Raw genomic sequence first — 21,170 nt, 5'->3', positions numbered from 1 at the left:
GAGCAGTCAGTCATGTAGTACTTACTCTGAAACACAACTGACCACACAACCGACCCGAATGTTAAAATGACATTTAAATGTTAGGTCACTTAGCTTCCTCCTTCTGTTGCGCGCGTGCGTGTACACACACACACACACACACACACACACACACACACACACACACAGTGTAGCATTTTCAAGTAGGAGGAAAACTCAAGGATTTTTAACCTGAAAACATACAAGAAGCCCAAGTTTTTTCACCATCACTCACAAAGGAAATGTGTGACCTGAGGAACCTGATGTGCTGTCAGCCTGGGGTCTGGTTTCCTTTACAGCCTTGCTCTTTAGGAGTCCCCATCATGCCTGTGTCAATACTGATGTTTCCATGACACCGCCACAGCCTGCTCTCCCGGGTGCAGGGAATGGCTTCAAGGCAGTCTAAGGGAAAGTTCTTCAGGGTTTGTGGGACAAAGAGGCTAGGAAATAATGATTTATTAAAGATCTCTTGACACTCAAAACAAGGCTCTTCTGATTCTTACAAAGACTACATCATAATAAACTCAGTGTCTTCATCACTAAAATTAACAGAAAAATTGCAAATCTTCATTTTTTATTCATAATTTACTCCTACAAGGAATTTTAATGAGTAAATTCTCCCAGTTCCCCAAATCTAAGCTTCCTTTTTAAAAAATATATCTTCATCAAGTGACCAAGATTATTTAAATTGAACTTAGCTTTTTATGCTTGAACAGGCAAACTGACAACCATACCATCAGAAATTAAAAGGGATTTATTTTCAGTTATGACCTCCAAATTTTTGAAGAGCTGTAAATGAAGTTTGACATTAAAAAAAAATTTTTTTTTTTAAAAGCAGATTCCAGCAAGGTGATGTGGCATATTACCATTCATTACACAATATCTCTGGCCAGGACTGGGGTGGTACTTTCTAAAACAAGCACATTAATATTCATGCAGCTCATCAACTGTATAGCCACAATAAGTGGGGATAAATAGAGACTCTAAGTAGCCTTATGCCAGTTTATAACAGATTTTGTCCCAGTATTAGTTATCTATTGCTATGTGGCAGGTTATATCCAAACTTAGCAGCTTAAAGGAACAAACTCACCTCCAGATCCCGTGTGTCTGGGATCCAGGAGCGGCTTAACTGGAGGATTCTGGTTCAGGGTCTCTCAGGAGGTTGCACTTAAGCTATGCCCAGGTCATCTGGGGATTGTGAGGCTAGTTAAGAGTCTCTATTTATCCCCTCGTATTGTGGATATACAGTTGATGAGCTGCATGAATATTAATATGCTTGTTTTAGAAAGTAAAACCCCAGTCCTGGCCAGAGATACTGTGTAATGAGTGGTATATATACCACATCACCTTGCTGGAATCTGAAAAATTTTGAATCTTAGAACACACCTGGCCCCAGGGGTTTCAGATAAGGCACTGAGAACCTGTATTCAGTTTTCCTAAAACACGTTTTCTGATTAACCCCACCTTGACATATAAGAAATAGGATTTCTTTTCAGAATTTTTGTAGCTCTTAGGATTTCCACAATATAACCCAATACTTGTCTTGTATTGTACTCTGTTTTAAACTAAACCTTTCCTCTTAAAAATTAAACTTCTTACAAACAAGAATCTTCCCTCTTTTTCATCATCCCCACCAGAAACCTGGATGCTCCCAGGTACACAACAAGCTCCGAATAAATTATTGTAGAATTGAGTTCACAAATCCATACCTCCAATTACAGATACATAGCATTGGTCTAGAGCAGTGGTCAGCAAACTGCGGCTCGCGAGTCACATGCGGCTCTTTGGCCCCTTGAGTGTGGCTCTTCCACAAAATACCACGTGCGGGCGCACACGTACAGTGCGATTGAAACTTCGTGGCCCATGCGCAGAAGTCGGTTTTCGGCTCTCAAAAGAAATTTCAATCGTACTGTTGATATTTGGCTCTGTTGACTAATGAGTTTGCCGACCACTGGTCTAGAGCCCCATTAAACCCTCACACACAAACCTATTTATTATCAAATAATTGCCCTAGAACATGATGTAAACACAGTGCGCGTCTGAAAGAAAAAGCTGGCTCTGTGAGGAAGTCTGGAAATTCTGCACATCCTCCAGTGCCCGTGTAAACAGCAGCAGAAGCACCAAATAATCATTATCAGGGGAAAAGATCTACTGGCCTCCTGATGATTGGCCCTTCTGAAACCTTTCAAGGAAAGAGCAATTTTACCTTTCTGCTTTCTTTTTTTGCACCCTTCCCAGAGCAATAAGAAGGGTCACTAATCAGTTTTTAATTTTCTTTCCTGGAGAGAGATTGAGGATGGAGTTGTAAGAATTCAGGTATGGACTTTACAAAATAAAGACCATGGAAAAACTGAGTGATATGAGCTCTGAAGCTAAATAAATTCTAGACCTTTTAGATCAATACGCATTTTCAAAAAATTAAAATGCAATGCAATAAACATTGTTCTGAAAAGAAGTTCCACATAGGCAAACTCTTTTCTATATTGGAGGAAAATAAAATAAAATAAATAAATAAAAAGATTCCCTAAGACAAAAGGATCTCTCCCTCATATAGTCTACCCAGAAAGAATTCTACAAATACAAATGCCAAGACTGCAGAAAATAATCAGATCAGGTCAGGTGATAGGCCTATAAAGACTTGATTTAAGAGGAGCAGTGGGGAGGGAACAGGAAGAGGTTGGGAGCCTGGGAGGAGATGGGATTAGCAGTAAACTTAAATGATTTTCAACAAATTCTGACCTCTCCCTCTCTAATCAGCTCTCAGCCTTCCTCCCTGGCATGCTGCAAAGAAACTGAAGGTGGGTAAGCACTGAGAAAATGACCAGGTGGGAAACCAAGAGCCAGGGTTCTATTCCAGAATCACGCGCTGGGCTCTGGCCCATCACTGCCGCTCACTGGGTCCCCATTCACTCAGCAGAAGAATGGGAGAATTAGATGATTCCGATGCCAGGTTGAACTTTCTGTTATAAGTGAAATCCAAATGGTTGTAATTTATGTCATCTCTTCCACATTCTCCCCCTGTGTCTGCTGCATTCTCAGGCAGCATCATGGGACTGAAATATCAAAAGAATGAGTGGCTGGCAAGAAAAAGCAATGGCAGGTAGACACTAGTTTGTGTGAAAGACTTTGTCATGCTATGGCACTATTGGGATTTTCTTCACAGGGGGAAAATGTACTGCCTGTAGCCTGAACATCTAGTGCGGTTTTCAGGTGTTTGAATACCACAGACGTTTAGAATGTACAATCCAGACAAAGCTGTAAAGCTTATATTATGCCAGCTTTAGTACCACTAAGAATTGCTACAATTTCCCTCAGTCATAGGGAATGTTAGTCCAATTCCATAAAGCCGTCATTGTTCCGTAGGCTTTAACCTGCAATCCTGCTGGGAATCCTGGAAGTTCATGGTTGAAAGGAAGTCACGAAGGGTGGGGGAGGGTGTATGTGTTTAGAACTAAATTATTTTCCTAGGAGGAAAACACTCTACAGGAAAAACCTCTAGCAATTTCTCAATGTTTCAAGGTAACAGATTTCTAACATGCTACCAGGGGTGGGGAACCTTTTTTTCTGCCAAGAACCATTTGAATATTTATAATATCATTCTCAGGCCATACAAAATTATCAACTTAAAAATTAGCCTGCTAAAAAAATAAATAAATGAATCACACACACCAAAAAAAATTAGCCTGCTAGGTTTGGTCAAACATTTAATTAACTCACCCCTAGTGCTTTGGCCGGGCCAGACCAAATGATTTTATGGGCCTTCTATGGCCCTTGGGTCAGATGTTCCCCACCCCTGTGCTACTCCTTCACCTATCAAAACTGTGATTCATAAAACATATACAAATATACTTTTTCCAGCCCTCCATCAAGGAATTTACAGAAAGAGTCTGCAAGAACCAAAGGCAAATCCTTTCCACAATGTAATTAGCAACACTCAAAGCTTATGTAGAAAAGTTTTTGGAAATCAAAATATTCAAGGTTTCAAGTTACCAAAGCAATAGCAGCAGCATATCTAAAATTCACTGAGTACCACCATGTCCCTGGCACTGGTTCTTAAGGATTGAACAGTGGGTAAAACAGACAATGTTTGCTGGCAAGGACCATTTGAATATTTATAACATCATTCCCAGGCCATACAAAATTATCAACTTAAAAATTAGCCTGCTATATTTAAGTTTCTCAAAATATTAAATGTTAAATCTGTTTTAACTGGGAGTGCTTTCTCTGCTGAATTACACACACATCCAGTACTAAGGAACTAGTAAACATAAACAAGATGCATAAAGATAGGCATGGAGTAGAACTGAGAGTCCAGAAATGAATCTTATTGTCAACTGGTTTTTAATAAGGGTATCAAGACAATTCAATGGGGAGAAAATGATCCTTTCAACAAATGAGCTGAGACAACTGGCTATCCACATGGAAACGAATGACAAATGGGTCATAGACCTAAATGTGAGAGCGAATGCCATAAAACTCTTAGGAAAAAAACACAGGAGTGCATGTCACTAGTCTCTATGAACATCAAACCACCATGCTCCCTCACTTCTAACAGCCACCCATGCTCCTCAGAGAGCCAGCCTCTCTCTGGGCAGGGGTGGGACATCAGATACCCCAAACTAGAATTTAGGACGAATTTATTAGCAAATAATAGACCACACGTAATAATAGCTACTTTTTATTGGGCACCTTTTATCCTATGTGCCTAAATTCTTTTATCAAATTCTTACGATCATCCTATGAGGCAGGTATCATGCCACTCAAATTATAAATGAAGAAAGGGAGGCTAGTTTCAAGAAGAGTCATTTGACTAATCACAAGACCCATGACTGCATGGCAGACCAGGATTTAAACGCAGGGCCGGGGTAGCGGGACAAGAGAGACTGAAAGTGATCACACAGCACCCCGGTGAGGAGGCTGGTTTGGGTGTGAAGTGTGAGGGCCTAGGCTGAAGTGGGAGCAGTGAGGATGATAGAGAAAAACCAATTTTGACAAGCAGGCTCCCATCTGCTTCTCAAACACAGCTCTCAATGAAGGGCAAGGTGGAACCTGAATGGTTTAAACACTCATATGGTCTCGGTGGGCTAGCTCAGGAGCCTCCCTGACCCTCTCTCATGGCACACTATATGGAAAACTGTATTCTAGACAAGGCCCTTTCTCACCAACTTCTGGGACACCACCCTCACAAAGTGAGGAACTCTCGGGCATTACGACTGTGCTTTCTCCTGTACATGTTGTTTCTCAACAATCTCCTGTTGCATTAGGTTTCCTCTTCGGTCTCGGTTCGCTGATTCCTGCCCTGCCATCTGACCTTTTGGTTACTGTCTGTGGGGACTAGCACTCAGCACCTCGGTGTTCCTAGCCTGCCACCGTCTCTCTTGTTCTACCTCCCTTTAGGCATGTCAATCTCCTTGAAACTGCTCACGCGTTTGCAAGCCCTGCCAGGCCCTTTTATGTCGTCAGTGATTATTAGGAATTTCTTGGCAAGAGTGCTCAGTTACAGAGAAATTGATTATTAACAATAGGCATCATTAAAGAAGAGTAGCTGTTCCACTTTAAAAACAAAACAGGAAATACACACATGGCTGAGAGGGCACAGGAATGCAATCTCCATTTTTGAGAATGATATAGACTCTCTGAAGTGTAGTTACAGGCTTTTTGAGTCACAAACTAAACTGGTGTCTCCTGATCTAAAAACACCTAGTCTATAGCTAAACAAGTAATAATAGATACCTAGTTAATCTTAATATAGGATCATTAGAAGAAATCTGATGAGGCAGAAGCAAATAGCAGGTAAACTCATTACACCCCAAATCAGGCTGACCAGGAGTCTTACTTATGGGCTTTACTTGTGGCTAAAATATTGGAGACAAAGCTTGGCCAAAGCAATCAATCTCAGAAACGCTAGAGGGACCATGGCAAATCTTATATCTGACCTGCCACATTTATAGTAGGCCTGCAGAAAAATACACTGTGCATCAGAATAAAAAACTTATCATTTGTCATAAAAAAACAGTATTTAATTTATTGACACTGTTTTTTCCATTAAGCCTTAGAGCAGTGTCAAAAGAGGTTTATGTAGCTTCAAGAATAAAATGGGTGATACAGCAAAATTAAAAATTACACCAAGGGTCCCTGGTTGTGTAAACCCACACTGCAAAACCAACAGACACTTTCAGAGGAGGAGACAAGGAAGAAAAGCAACTGAAGTATGAGAATCTGTTCTCCATTTTTGAAATAGGCCCTTCTTCCAAAAGACTCTCAAGTTGTAAGGGGCAAGTTATATTTTCCAAAAAGAAAGAGCGAAAAAGAAAGACTCGTAGCTACCTCTAAAATACAAAAATGGTGTGGCTCGTGTTTTCTGAAACAGCTGCTCGTCGGCGTTTCAATGTGTTACATGCACCATCCACCGCACCATCTCATTTTCTACCCATTATCAATATAAAAACTAGAGTATCTTGGCAACAGATTTTTCACAGTGAGATTCACTTAATTCTGGGATCTTTTCTAGTAAAAATGTAAAGATCCTCATTATCCAAAAGATTTTCAATATGGTCTTTTCCAACTGTAACACTCCAATCATTCCTCTATTCAAATGTTAGCTAAGAAGCTTCTATTACTATGAGGCATGCAGTTCTGACTGCTGCAGATCCCAGGTAGGGGCTCGCAGGCTGCTGGAGAAGACAGATGTGCCCAGAAATAATGCCTGCAGTGTGATATGTGCTGTAACAGGATGTGTGTGAAGCACTGACAAGTGCTTAACTCTGCCTGGTCAGGTTGTGTTGAAGGCTTTCTAGCAGATGGGACAAATGATTGAAGTGTCAAAAGGATGAGTTCAGACGAGTGTGTGCTTAGAGAAAGGCAAAAGGGTACCCCACTCAGTGGGAACCCCATGCATAAAGGGGTTTGGGAGACCAGGCAGTGCCACATGTGCACAGAGAAGGTCGTTTGGGTAGGCAGGGCTACATCAGGTAGGGTGCTAACATAAACCGTGAAGTTTGGACTTTATCTGTAGAAGAAACGAGTCATTAAAAGAAGAAGGAGGAAGGGATGAAGAAAGCATCATTTTACAGTTGGAGAGACTGAGATTCAGAGAAGATAAATATCTTTCTGAAAGTCCCACAGCTAGTAAGTAATCAGTGGGGTGAAAATTTAAAAACCCAGCTGGTCTGATTCCAGAGCCCATGCCTTTAATCACTTATTGTATTGCTCCTAATATTAGAATATTAAGCAAGTTAAAGACACTGACATATATATAAGGTACATGACTACCCCCCAAAAAAGAAAAAAGGAGACCACCAAAAGTTAGCCTGCATCCAGTGCAAAAGGCTGAGCACCAAACACACAAGAATAAAGGAAGCTGTTAGTCTCTATGGCAATGGTTCTCAACCGAAGGTGATTTTGCCCATCGGAGACATTTGGCAACATCTGGGCAAGAAGAATTACTGGCAGCTTGTGGCTAGAGGCTGGGAGTACTATTCAGTATCTCACAATGGACAGAACAGCCGACCACAACAAAGGACTGCCTGGCCTTATTCTGAGATACAATCTGATGCAAACTATCGAAGAAAACATGAGCTTCCCATCTTGTTTATAAGTGTCTTATTAAAAATAGCAAACTGCTGTCCACATGGCTAAAGGAGAGTATGGGCTTTTGTACCTGCAATTTAAATTTAATTCTGAATGTTTGTGTCTACCCCCTCCCCCAAATTCACATGTTGGAAACTTAACCTCCAATAGGAGGTGGGTCTTTGGGATTCGTGCCCCTATGAAAAAGGGCCAGCCCAGCAAAGCTCCCTCGCCCTTCTGCCATGTGAGGCTACAAGCTTTCAGCCGGGAAGAGGGCCCTCACCTGGCCATGCTGGCATCCTCATCTCAGATTTCCAGCCTCTAGATTAACTACGAGAGAGAAATTTATGTTGTTTGCAAGTCAGTCTGCGGCATTTTGTTATAGCAGCCCAAATGGGCTAAGACATCACCAATGTTCAAAAGCAACAAACGCTCTGCATTAGTTCAAGTCTAGGTCAAAGTTAGTTCAAGCTAAACATTATAGAATTCAAGAATAATTATATTAATGGGGCTGCAAAAAGTGCGGTCCACCTTCAGTTAAGGTAATTATAAATACTTGGAGAAGGGCAGCCATTAGCTAGCTGCTAGAGGTAACAATGCTCTCCCCATTAAATTATTTTTAAACACTTTCAAACCAGGAATGATAAAAAGTATTTTTAATAATTTTTTCAAGAAAAAATCTTCCCGTAAAATTGAGGGGGCACTTAAGCTCTGAGGAGCTAATGTACAACATGGTTACTATATTTGATAGTGCTATACTGTATAACTGAAATTTGCTATGAGAATACAACTTAGGTGTTCTCAATAACGACAACAAAAAAGATAATAGCCCAGCTGGTGTAGCTCAGTGGTTGAGCATCAACCCATGAACCAGAAGGTAACGATTCAATTCCCGGTCAGGGCACATGCCCAGGTTGCAGGCTCAATCCCAGTAGGGGGCGTGCAGGAGGCAGCCAATCAATGATTCTCTCTCATCATTGATGTTTCTATCTATTTCCTTCTCCCTTCCTCTCTAAAATCAATTTAAAAAAATTTTTTTAAATAATAAATATGTGAGGTGATGGATGTGTTAACTTGGTGGGGTCCTTTTACAATGCATATATATATATCAAATCATTAGCTTGGACACTATATTTTAATGTCATTTATCAATTATAACTCAATAAGCTAAAAAATACTTTAAATAATTTTTTAAAAACACACAAAAAAGTTGAGGAAGCATTTATATACTAGGTCATCTTAAACAGCCACAATACGAATATTATACTTGAATTCTAGAAATCTAGATGCAGTGGAATAGAGGGGTACCTCTATCCCAGTCACATGCAACTTACTAAGCAATCAAGAACCCCCAGCCAATCTTACATTAACAAAAATGCTGGTGTATGATTACTTGCTTCAATCTATGTTTATAAGGTCTCTGACTTTCTACTTATGTGGTTGATATCAAATATATAGGTATTTACATAATGCGATTTGTGAGGAACTGTTGCTTTTCACTTTTTCCCAGTCTTCTTTGATTTTTCTTTACCAGTCCAAATGGGACGAAAATCACACTTCTCGGTAAGCGAGAGGAATATAATTTAAGCTCCCACCTTCTAATTGTTTTTCTAGTTTATTCAGAAGCTTCTGATCAAAGCATCAAAACTCACAATATTTCCTCAGGAAACTCAGAATTAGAAAATAACTTCATTTAAAAGTTAACAAATGAACTATATACACTTCAACTGTGCGAACTGTATGGTATCCTATATAATAAAAGCCTAATATGCAAATCTACCGAATGGCGAAATGACCGGTGGAAGGACCAATTGTATGACGCGCACTGACCACCAAAGGGCAGACACTCAATGCAGGAGTTGCCCCAGCCCGCAGGCCCCAGGCCAGCCAAGGCGGGTGCCAGCAGGGACTCCCTGATCACCCCCCTAGTCGCCCCACAGAGGAAGGTAACCAGCGGCAGCGGTGGGGGGCAGGGCTGGCGAGCAGGCGGCCCCAGGCTGGTCAAAGCAGGTGCCAGCGGGGCACCCCAATCGCCCTGCCAGTCACCCCAAAGATTGGCCCTAATCACCAGCCAGGCCTAGGGACCCTACCCGTGCACGAATTTCATGCAACAGGCCTCTAGTATTTCAATAAAGCCTTTAAAAAGTTAACAGAATTTCCATCTTGCTATTATAGTGGTTTCATTTATTCAAATACTCTGAGGGGGAGATGAGCACTTCAGTGGTTATTATATTACTACTCAGAGTACTAAAATTTTACTAAAATGAAAATACTAATCTAGGTCATATTTGCACCAGCAATTTTCAAAACTAAATTTATAATCAAACCTTGTGATTTTTTCCCCCCTGAAAATCTTTGCTAATCAAATGACAATCTATAAAGGTAGTCTGAGCTACATAAAGTTTTGCTTCTAAAGAGAACAGAAAGAAAGATCTCTACCTCCACCAGGACAAAGAACCACAAAGGACATAAAAGTTTCCCTGAACAAACATTACTCAAAAAACCAAGAGACCAACCATAGCAGAAATTCTTAACTTGAATAAACAACAGAGATGGCAGCAGAGAACAAACAGCTAGAAGCCATTGTGGGGCTCAACACACAACCATAGCTTCCCGTTTATATAGACCTGGGTTTTTAAATCTTGGATAGGACTCAAACTACAAATTGCATGAAAAAGACTTCCTGTTTTCAAGGTGAGATTACCTCTAAAGAAAGTTAGGAAGGCAAGTTTCTACATAACATTAGTCTGAATACAAAGATATGATTTATTTTTCTGACTTTAAATTTTTCAATTACAGTTGACACAGAATATTATATTAACCTCAGGGGTACAACATAGTGATTAGACATTTATATAACGTACGAAGTAATCACCCCAATAAGTCTAGTACCCATCGGACACCATATACTAGTGCAATTATTACAGTATTGACTGTATTCCCTATGTTGTACTTTACATCCCCATAATTGTCTTGATAACTAGAAATTTGATTTGTTTAAAAATATATATTTTTTATTGGAAGAGAGGGAGAGAGAGATAGAAACAAAAATGATGAGAGAGAATCATTGATCGGCTGCCTCCTGCATGCCCCCTACTGGGGATCGAGCCCACAACCTGGGCATGTCCCTGACCAGAATCAAACCATGATGACCTGGTTATTAGGTCAACACTCCACCACTGAGCCACACAGAATGGGCTGATTATTTTTTGGTTTGTTTTGTTTTTTGTTAATCCTCACCTGAGGATATTTTTCCATTGATTTTTAGGGAGAGTAGAAGAAAGAGGGAAAGACAGAGAGAAACACTGATGTGAGAGAAACACATCGATTGGTTGCTTCCTGCATGAGCCCCGACCAAGGCCCAGGCCAGGGAGGAGCCTGCAACCAGGATACTTGCCCTTGACTGAAATGGAACCTGGGACCCTTTGGTCCGCAGACCGATGTTCTATCCACTGAGCCAAACTGCCCAGGCCCTAGGGCAAGGGCTGGTTATTTTTTAATTTAAAAAAATGAAAACACTTCCCATTTAAATTCTTAACATATAAGATGTGTAACTACTGTCTTCAAACTGAATTGCTTTCTATGGGAACAAACACCAATTTTTTTCTAAAGTCGATGAAATCTTTGATCTAAATTGCAGAAAATCACTTCATAACCAACTTCGTAATTTGGCACTTAAATCCAAAGAGTGTTTTTCAAAATGGTACACAAAGAAAAAAAAGTTTTATAAAGCTTCTCTCACACTCCTACTTAAATTAATCCTTTTTAACTCACAAGGAATTCTTATAAGAGTAATACAAACAAATTCTTAAGTAACTATCAGGAATCAGTAAAACTCCTTCCATTAAGGGATGAAATATGTGAATATAATTTTAATGCAAAATTAGCTGTCTTCATTTCATTTGAGATAGAATAGACAAAAGGGTCATCTCAAATTAATTATTAGGAAACTAGAGGCCCGGTGCACTGGCCTGCAGGGATCGGCCGAAACTGGCTCTCCAACATCCCCCAAGGGGTCCCGGATTGCAAGAGGGTGCAGGCCAGACCAAGGGACCCCACTAGTGCACGATCAGGACCAGGTAGGGACCGGGGGAGGGCTTTAGGGCATGTCCGGCCCGGCTCGCCCAGTCCCGATGGGCCGGACCCCAGCAGCAAGCTAACCTACAGGTCAGAACGTCTGCCCCCTGGTGGTCAGTGCGCATCATAGCAACCAGTCGAATGAACAGTCAAACACTTAGCATATTAGGCTTTTATTATATAGAAGATACTTTTGAAAAATAAAATGATGTTTTTTATTAATTTTAGGGGGAAAATAGGCTAATTGATGTATGCTTAACTTTGATTTTAATTAGTGATAATCAAAATTATCAATTGTACTATAGCAGGAGGAGACCACTATAATAGCAACTATTATACTATCAACTTTGAAGTAATTGTTGACTATTTCATTTATGAAGTAAAGTAAGAGTTTAAAAATGCCAGATATGTACAGTATAATAATATACAACCTATACATATATTCATTCAATATTTGAATACCTTCTACATTCAGGAAGCTGGTCATTTTTGCCCCTTTTTCTTGTAAAAGAATGACACCTGGAAATTGAGAATTCTGTACACCAAGAATGGTCATTATTCATATATTAAACACAAATATGCATATATGTTTAATTTAGTACCTACCACAAGTAGATAGGTGCTTAACACATGCATTTTATGGTAGCACTAGTGGCCCGGTGCACAAAATTTGTGCACATTAAAAGGGAATTAATTAGGGGAAATATTTTAATATTGCTATTTGCCCTTTCTCTATAATAGAAGTGTCAGAGATGAAAGAAAATTAGTAAAATGTATATTAAAATCTCCCTCCTATAAGAGTCTGGGGCACGCTGCGGAACCCAGAGTCAAGTCCCCACCCACCTGTGTGCGCCTCGAAATCTCGTGAGACCCAGACCTGGCCGGCCCCACCCCTGTCAAGCCCCGAAGGGTAGGGACCACAGCCTCAGATCCCCTGGCCTGGCCTCAGGTCCCTCAGCCCCCTGGCACGAGGGCGAGAGGGCATGACGACCATTTGCATATTAGCTCTTTATTACATAGGATGGTAGTTACAGATAACGTGGTTAACTTCAGCAGACATCTGTGTTACACATATGGCCATCAAAATAATTGTGGCATGCTTTTGTGACACTAAAAGAAGCCAAGCCTGTTGCAAAATGATTACTTTCAAAAAAACCTGCTTAAATTATTGTTTATTTAAACAGCATCTATCCAACATACAGCATTATAAAGTTGCTATTGCATTTGAATCACTCACCAATCTTCAACCTATTTGTAAAGCAAGGTAAACACCATCAGGTTATAAAAAGTAATTATGGACCAGGATTTTTGATTCATGTTTCTTTGACAAAATTATTCCATTTGATCCCAAGTCTTGACTGCTCTCTTGACAGAATAATGTACATGCTGCACAGCTGACAGGAGTACGCTTTCATGATTAAACAGGAAGCTCACACTCCAGATGACTTTAGACTTTGCACTTCAGAAAGATTTCTTTGTTGTTTCAGCATCAGATCATTAGTTATCTTTTTCCAATTGTTCCTATCCCCAAGCCAAAGAGAATCTATGTATTATCAAAAATTTAAGATGTGTTTGTCATTTCTGCCTATTTTATTTGCGCAGTACACCAAAGAATGTCACATAATCTTACAAGGTAAGTTCTTTTCCTGATTTCATTTGGGGAGAAACCTATGTTTTGGAACATAAAGAAAAGTTGAAAATATAAAATGAACACCTCCCCCTCCCCCAAAGTATTTTATTGGCCTTCAAGGGATACGGCAAATGACAATATGATTGACTTTTGCTTATTATAATTAACTGGGGACACAATATTCAAAACAATTTTCTAAAGAAAAGGATTAACTTTATCGTGTGGCTTTAACTGGTCTTTTTTGCCTCTTTTAAATTCCCAGGTGTCATTTCTTGTAAAAGAAATGACACCTGGGAATTGAGAATTCTGTACACCAAGAATGGTCATATCAAAGCTGCAGCTTCTGGCCAGGAGCAGTACTGTAAAGCACAGAAAGCTATGTAAAAACCGAGTCACATAAGGAAATGCCCAGGACCAACGCCATGAGGATTAACTGCTGAGATGACAAGACTAGTAAAGGACACTGGCCAGCCTGAATCTGATTTCTCAGACGCCCAGCTCTACTGGGAAGGAGAAGGGAGCCGCTTCCCTTCACCAGACTGGCTGCTGAGTTATCTAAAATGCCTGCGACCTAAAAGTGAAGGAGAAAAGAAAACAAAACAACCCGCTCGCGATTCCGACCACCTCTTGGTAGTAACATCGTTGCTAGGGCAAAACGAGGGCGCGCAGACGCCTCCGTCAGGTTGTCAACTTGATCACATAAGAACCCAGCAAAATTAAGGAAGTGGATCTCTGCAATCTCCCAGTCTTTTTGTTTGGGTTCTCTAGGTTAACAGTAGTAACTGCATTTTAACGACCTACAAACAGAAGCAGTTATTACCGAGTCGCTCTGAGAAATGTTTCCTTAAATGTGGGGAGCCAGTTCGCTTGCGGAAAGGGAAATTATTTTCTGTCCAAACGTAGCAATACCCAACTACACGGCCAGGCAACACAATCACAACAGCCCAAGGAATGTGTTTCAACGCGTGAACTCTTTTACTTCCCCAATGACACTATCAAGAAAAGGCCGAGGGAGATCGTGCCTTCGGCACTGTATGCAGTCCATACATTCAATTCTGCGACTCCTTGGGAGCTGCAGGGGAGGCCGTAGATGCTTTAGGAGGAAACCAGCGTTGAGAAGATTTCTGGCCTCAGTTGCAGGACCGTGGCTTGCAACTGAGAGTTGGTGCGTGGGCTATCCTTTGAGACATCAAACTTACTTTCCTTTATGAAGGGACTCAACGTTAACCCACACTGGCACGTCCGCCCTCTACCTGCGCGCAGGGGGGCAGCTGAGGCTCCTTCCCACCGCGCGGAGACGTAGTTGCCGCGGCGACCCGACAACGCTCACAAAGCCAGGGACCCCCGAGCCTGCCCGGCTGCCAAACCCCCGAACACGCCCCCTTCCTGTCCCTACCTTGATGCCCTGCTGCTGGGTGGTGAGGGTTAACTTGGATTCATCCAGGAGCAAAACTTCGCAGTAAAATTCTTCCGGAACAGCGCAGAAACAGCCCATGTCGGCTGCGGCGGTCTCCAGCCGGGTGAGAAAGCTGCGACCCAAGCTCTGAGCCGCCCCCTCCCCTCAAGCACGAGGCATTAATTTATTGTCCGCGCCGTGGCGAGGGCAACAGGAACAGCTCTCGGCGAGGTCCAGGGCCGCGCGGGCGGGAGGCTAGGAGGGCGGAGAAGCCTGGAGATCAGCGCCCGGGAGTAGCCGGGGAAGCGCCAGCGGAACTGGGTGCGGAGGGCGGCGGCGCGTCCCTGCACATCCTGCGGCTCCGGCTCCTCCGAAGGCGGAGATGCCGCGCCCCCTCCCGCAGTCCTGGGGACGACAAAAGTCTCTTGGCAATGGGGGCAAGCGGCAAGATAAGGGAGGGACGAGAGCTCGAGGCCCTCCCCGGACTTAGAAGCTCTAAAGACCCCTCCACCCGCGCACCACCAGAGCGCGGCCGGGACGCATCGACCTCCTCCTAGCCTGCGGAGTCCCCAGAGGGTGCGCACTTCCAGCTCCGATCCCACCCCGCAACTCCCAGTCCGGTCCGCTGACGGGGAGCGCTGGGCTGTTCCTTTGTGTCAGGGGCACCCACGACGTCCCAGCAACATTGCAGGGGCAGTGGCAAGGATCATCCCTTCCCAATCCGCGGGCACCGAGAAGCCCAGAGACGGTCGGAAAGGGCAGCGGGTTCCTACCGAGACGGGTGAGTACAAGTCAGCTCGTCGCGCAGTGTGGCTTCAGTATGGCGAGCCCCGAGCTCATCTCGGAGGACCGTGTAGGGCCAAGTTCAAGCTCTCCCTTCGAGAATCCCCTGAGCCGCGGCGGACGGCTGCTTCCCCGGGAGGTTCAGAGAAGTGGGGAGTCGAATGGCTTGCCTCCAGGCCCCTGGGCTGGGAATGCGGCGGGCGGGGGTGCGCCCTGGGGCGCCAGGCCCCGGCGGCTCCGGGGAAAGTTCTCACCGACGCTCGAGGTGTGGCGCCCCGGGCGGGAGCAGCCCAGGTACTGCTGGGTCGGCCCCGGCGTCGGCAAAAACCTCTGGAGCAAAGCGAGGGCCAAGCCGCCGGCCAGGGGGCGCCCCTTCTGGGCGGGGTCTCGGCTGGGGGCGGAGGGCGGAGCGGAGGTAGTGTAATGGCGAAGTGCCGACAGGTCCGCACGGGAAACCGCGCCAGGCGCCGGAGCCACGAGGCCGCCCGGAGCCCCGGCCCCTCTCGCAGCGTCCGTTTCCCAGGGAGACAGGGAGGCAGGCTCCGCGAGGGCTGGGCGCATTCCTGCTAGGACCCTGGCTTTCCGCGCCCCTAGTCCCACGCCAGCCTCGCGGACGGCCGTGTCCGGAACTGGCGGGCACAATAGCTCTGAGGCTGCAGTGACCCCTGGTGGGTCCTCAGGTTCGTGCACGGACAACCCAAGCTGAGCAGCGAGAGGCAGGGCCGCGCGGGCCTTCGCAGCAGGTGCAATCTGTGCTCTCCCGCTGGGAACCAGCGTCAGTTAATCAATGCGCGTCGTCGTGGTTCCTGGAGACACGCGGGAGGACACCGAGCAGAGTTGAGGGTAGGCCTCCCAGAAAACTCTTTATTTCGTATTAGAAAGTGCAAGAGCTTTGGCATCAGACATAGTTTTGAGTTCCAAGCTAGGTAACCGAAGCTCAAAAAATTTGCTTAAAATGCCTTAAAAATAGTACCTTAAACATAAAATAATAACAATTTTAAAGCTGGCAACTGCAGCACAGTAGAACGGAAATGAACAATTTGTGACTTGGGAGGGAGTTTCCTTCCATAGTGATTTGCCACAAAGAACCTTCTGTGGGAAGCCTTTTTCCCTGCTATAGTAGCTCCATCTAAACATGAAGAGCACAACCCCAAGTGCGATACAAATCTGCCATGTTTGGTATGAACTTTACGTAAAGCTGTGAATCAAACCTATTTTATCTTCCAGGCTTTCTGTGAAATGGAAGCAGGTTTTGAGTTTCTCATCAAATTCTATGTTCAGCTTTGGGTTGTATTGTCCAAGTTTTGCCTGACATGAGCTGACACCTTATTTATTCTGGGTTTAGCATCTTTGCTTGTGAGGGCTTTTCTTTTCTGTAATATAATACTCCTGGCACAGATTGCCGAAAGGGATTGAAAATTTTCATAGCAGATTTTCATTCATTATCAAAATATTCAGTGGAGCCTCCTTAGTTTTCAAAAACAAAAGATAGGGCCAAGTGTAATCATTTATTTTCCAGTTTTGAGTCTTGTTGCCACCTGTTTTATGTCCTTTGATTCTGGGGGTGGGGGTGGGGGAGGGTTTACCTTTAATGGTGATGGAAAGCTGGGGCTTGGGGGGGAAGCAGCAATTCTGTTCCAGGCTCCTCACAATGAAAAGTACAATGCCATGAAGCCCTTACATATGACAAATTTTTCTGAGTGAGGCATTTTCTTTTCCATTTCTTTATCAGGGATAAAGAAAAGAAAAAAATCCATTTAACACAACATTGGAGTTTCCTAGAGATAATGGGAAGGTAAAAATAAAAACAACATTAATGAGCCATTGATATACAATAATCTGCATATATTTATAGTAAAATTTGATACATTTTGATCTATGTATGTACTCATTAACCCATTACCAAAATCAAGCTAGTAAACATATCCTTCACCCATAAAATTTCCTTCTATAACTTTATGATTTCTTCCTCCTGCTCCTCGCCATACCTCACCTCCCTGATAACCCCCGATCTGCTTTTTGTCACTAGATTTTCTGTTTTCTAGAGTGTTATACAAATGGAATCATGCTGTCAACTCTTTTTTTTGGGGGGGGGGGTCTGGTTTGTTTTGCTCAGCATAATTATTTTGAGATTTATCCATGTTGTGTATATCAGTCGTTTATCCATTTGAATTGCTCAGTAGTATTCATTTATATGTACCTACAACAATTGTTTACCCATTTATTTGTGTACTAGTAATTTCCAAATTTTCACTATTACAAATATTGTAAGCATTACAAATCCTGCTCTGAGGATTGTACTAGTAAGCTCAGGTGGCCATAACAAAACACCATAGGCTAGATGGCTTTAACAACAGACACTTATTTTCTCACAATTTTGGATTCTGCAAGTTCCAGATCAGGTGCCAGCATAGTCGCTTTCTGGTGAAACCTCTCTTCCTGGCTTATAGGTGGCTGCCAGCCCACTATTTCTGCTTCTTTGTTGGGAAGTGTGGGGGAGAAACACAAGTTCTATGATGTTTCTTCTTCTTCTTCTTCTTCTTTTTTTTTTTAGAGAGGAAGGGAGAGGGATAGAGAATTAGAAACATCGATGAGAGAGAAACATCGAACAGCTGCCTCCTGCACACCTCCTTTTGGGGATGTGCCCACAACCAAGCTACATGTCCTTGACCAGAATCGAACCTGGGACCTTTCAGTCCACAGGCTGATGCTCTATCCACTGAGTCAAACCGGTTAGGACAATGTTTCTTCTTATAAGGACACTAAACCTTTTGTATCAAGACCCCACCCTTATCGCTTCATTTAATCTTAATTATTTCCGAATAGGCCCCATCTCCAAATACAGACACATTGGGGGTTAGAGATTCAACCTATAAATTTGACGGGGACACAGTTCAGTCACAGCCGTGGGCAAACTACGGCCCGCGGGCCGGATCCGGCCCGTTCCGCTGTTCTATCCGGCCCGCAGAGCCGAAAGAGCGGAGGGTTCTCTTGCTCTCCCCTCCGTTCTTTTACTTTGAATTTATATTAGTTCACACAAAAACTCCATCCATGCTTTTGTTCCGGCCCTCCGGCCCAGTTTAAGAACCCATTGTGGCCCTCGAGTCAAAAAGTTTGCCCACCCCTGGGTTAGGGAAATTCATATTAAAATCACCATAAGAGACACCTGCAGATCTAGTAGAATGGCCACCATACCAAGCTCCTGCACCACCATACCAAGTGTTGGTGAGAATGAGGGAAAGTTTGTGTTTGCATACACTGCTGGTGGGAATGTAAAATGTTACGACCACTTTGGATAACACTTTGACACTTTCTTAAAAAGTTGAACATATAAACCATATATCTTCCACAGAGTTTTGGAGAAAGACTTTTTTTGACTATGCAGAGAAACAAATTGACAAGATATTATTCAAACACATCCCAACTCCCCTACCCCTAGGAAAATCATATAGTTTTTCAACATGTGCATAACATAATACAGTCTCTTTAAAGCCTGTGTCAAAACCTTTGATCTCTTTTCAGAGATTTTTTAGAAAAATATTTTCTTGGTTAAGATGACGTTTTGTCATAATAAGCCTATGTAGATGAGTCAAATGACAAACAAACTGAGAGTAGATACAATTTTATGGAAATATGTAGACCATCTGTGAAGGACTGTAGGAATTCTCATCCTGGGAAAAGCGATTTGATTTCACATAAAACAGGCCCCCGTCCATTGCTGAAACATGCATTTCACAACGCCAGATACAGAATTCTGTTTAAAGCACTATATTCTGTTTAGGAAGATGTCTTTAAACAATCCATGTCTTCCGTCTTTTTTTATACTTTTTGTATTTTCCAAACTTCAGAAAGTTAACTGTAATTTGAAACAGGAAAGAATGCCATGAAAACATTGACAGTAAAATAAGTAAATAATTTAATTACTTAAACACCGAGGGCAAAGCAGGAGAATCACTTGGAAGACACAGATTACTAGCCCCACCCCCAGAGTTTTGGCCTGGAGCGGGGCCTGGGAATTTGCATTCCTAACAAGTCTCCAGATGATGCTTATGCTGCTGGGAACCACACTTTTGAGAAGCATTGCTCTAGAGATTATATTTCGGAAAAAAAAAAAAATAAAGGTTGTCCCTAATTACCTATGAATAATTTTTAAAGGGGGAGGTGCATTTTTTACTAGTAGCCTCCCCATTATGCCACTTCATCCATCATTGTGTCATTAATGCCTGTCAAGAAATAGTATTGAAGACCCTGCCAAGTAGATTACATCAGAAAGAGTAGTTTTTAAAGGGAAATATTCCTGGTTTAGTTTCATCATACTCCTGCCTAGTCTCTTCAGACACCTTACTTGGTTTTCTTTCTAATATAGTATGTGCCCGGGCACATCCCGTTTTTAAGACCATCCTGCCTTCTGACTCACTTCATATATATGTCATTAACCAGCTATCCTCTCTTCTAAGTATTGAGGCCTTAGATCCCATTTATTGAAGTACCTCAAGGGTATTGCCCACATTTCAAAGGAAGTCGTCTCTCAGGCAGCAACTTGAGCTGCTTCTTCATTCTTGTGATCTCTGTGCAAATGTTATTTGGAATTTACTGAGAATTCTTATTTTGTACACCTTGTTGGTGAATGAATTGGTATAGATTGTATTTCGTATACATGTCTTAGAACTATGACTTTGAAATGCCCTAGTATTCCCTTCTCTGGTCAAATATAAGCTAGCAAAAATGAGTTCAGAGGAGCTAGTTGATAAGTCTAGTAGTCCCTTGGGAGATATTTTTAAAATTTTAAAACAAATTAACATCTTCTGCCTATTGGATTGAGAGAGATTCCAAAGATTGGTGAGAGTGGGTGAAATGAGTATTTTGATACGTTGTTGGTGGAACTGTAGATTGATTCAGGCTTTCTGGAGTGCAAACTGTCATGCATACAATAATTTAAGTATTGACCCAGGAATTCAAAATCTAGGAACTTACCCTTATCAAATAATAGCCAAAGATGTATATAAAAAGATACTGTAGTATGTTTAGAATATTAAAACTTTTGAAACCATCCAAGTGCCCAGTTAGAGGGAGTTGTTACATTAAGTCTAGTCTATGCATCTAGTGGCAGATTCAGCAGCTGTTAGAAAAGATGAGGTGGATGTATATGCACAGCTTGGAAAGTTATCCAAGGTAAGCAGTGAGGTAAAAGAGAGCAGTTTACATAATCATCCGAATAAAAAGGTCCATTTTAATTTGTTTTTAAAAGGAAGTTTGAACTTTTTTACAACGAGCAAGAATGAATTAAAAATGAAAACAGATTTTCATATTAAGCAAAAGAAGACTGTCAAATTTCTGGCTGGTGAAATTGACCTCCATTTAAAAATGAATTCCTTTTCTAGGATCTAACCTGGCTTCTACCATATTTTATCTGGTTCCCCATCAAAGAATGAGAAAATTAGCCTCAGTTATCCTACAGTTATTTAGATTTTAAGTCAGACTAGCCATGGGACCTTACAGAAGTCCCATCACCTCTCCGGGCCTCAGCACACTAGTCTGTTCAATAAGGGACGTGGGACTTGTATTGGGATGCCTCTAGATCTTCATGGCCAGCATGCTGCTTTCTCATCCCTTTCTTCTGGAAACAATACATTGCTCTTCCTTTTGAAGTGACATTCCAGGGAAAGAGCAACCCAGTGTAACATTTGGCAAAGAAAC

The 21,170-nt window shown here is 42.5% G+C and overlaps 1 protein-coding gene across 2 annotated transcripts in view; it reads right to left on the bottom strand.

Annotated features, from left to right (window-relative positions):
* The window catches only part of EPB41L4A (erythrocyte membrane protein band 4.1 like 4A), a 244,607-nt gene extending 228,536 nt beyond the window's left edge, over positions 1–16,071 (bottom strand). Inside the window, exons 1-2 of one of the 2 annotated variants that reach the window (XM_080678251.1) lie at positions 15,464–16,071; positions 14,691–15,095 (exon numbers count right to left, since the gene is read on the bottom strand). In XM_080678251.1, the coding sequence (XP_080534377.1) occupies positions 14,691–14,789 (99 nt within the window). In that variant the 5' untranslated portion in view covers positions 14,790–15,095; positions 15,464–16,071. Of the gene's footprint in view, positions 1–14,690; positions 15,197–15,463 lie in introns of those variants that run through there. The other variant, XM_080678250.1, reaches the window with a different exon arrangement.
* Positions 16,072–21,170: the final 5,099 nt, after the last annotated feature.

The sequence above is a fragment of the Plecotus auritus genome, assembly GCF_963455305.1.
Source record: "Plecotus auritus genome assembly, chromosome: 7".
NCBI classification, from domain to species: Eukaryota; Metazoa; Chordata; class Mammalia; order Chiroptera; family Vespertilionidae; genus Plecotus; species Plecotus auritus.
This window is presented reverse-complemented; position numbering and strand designations above follow the sequence as displayed.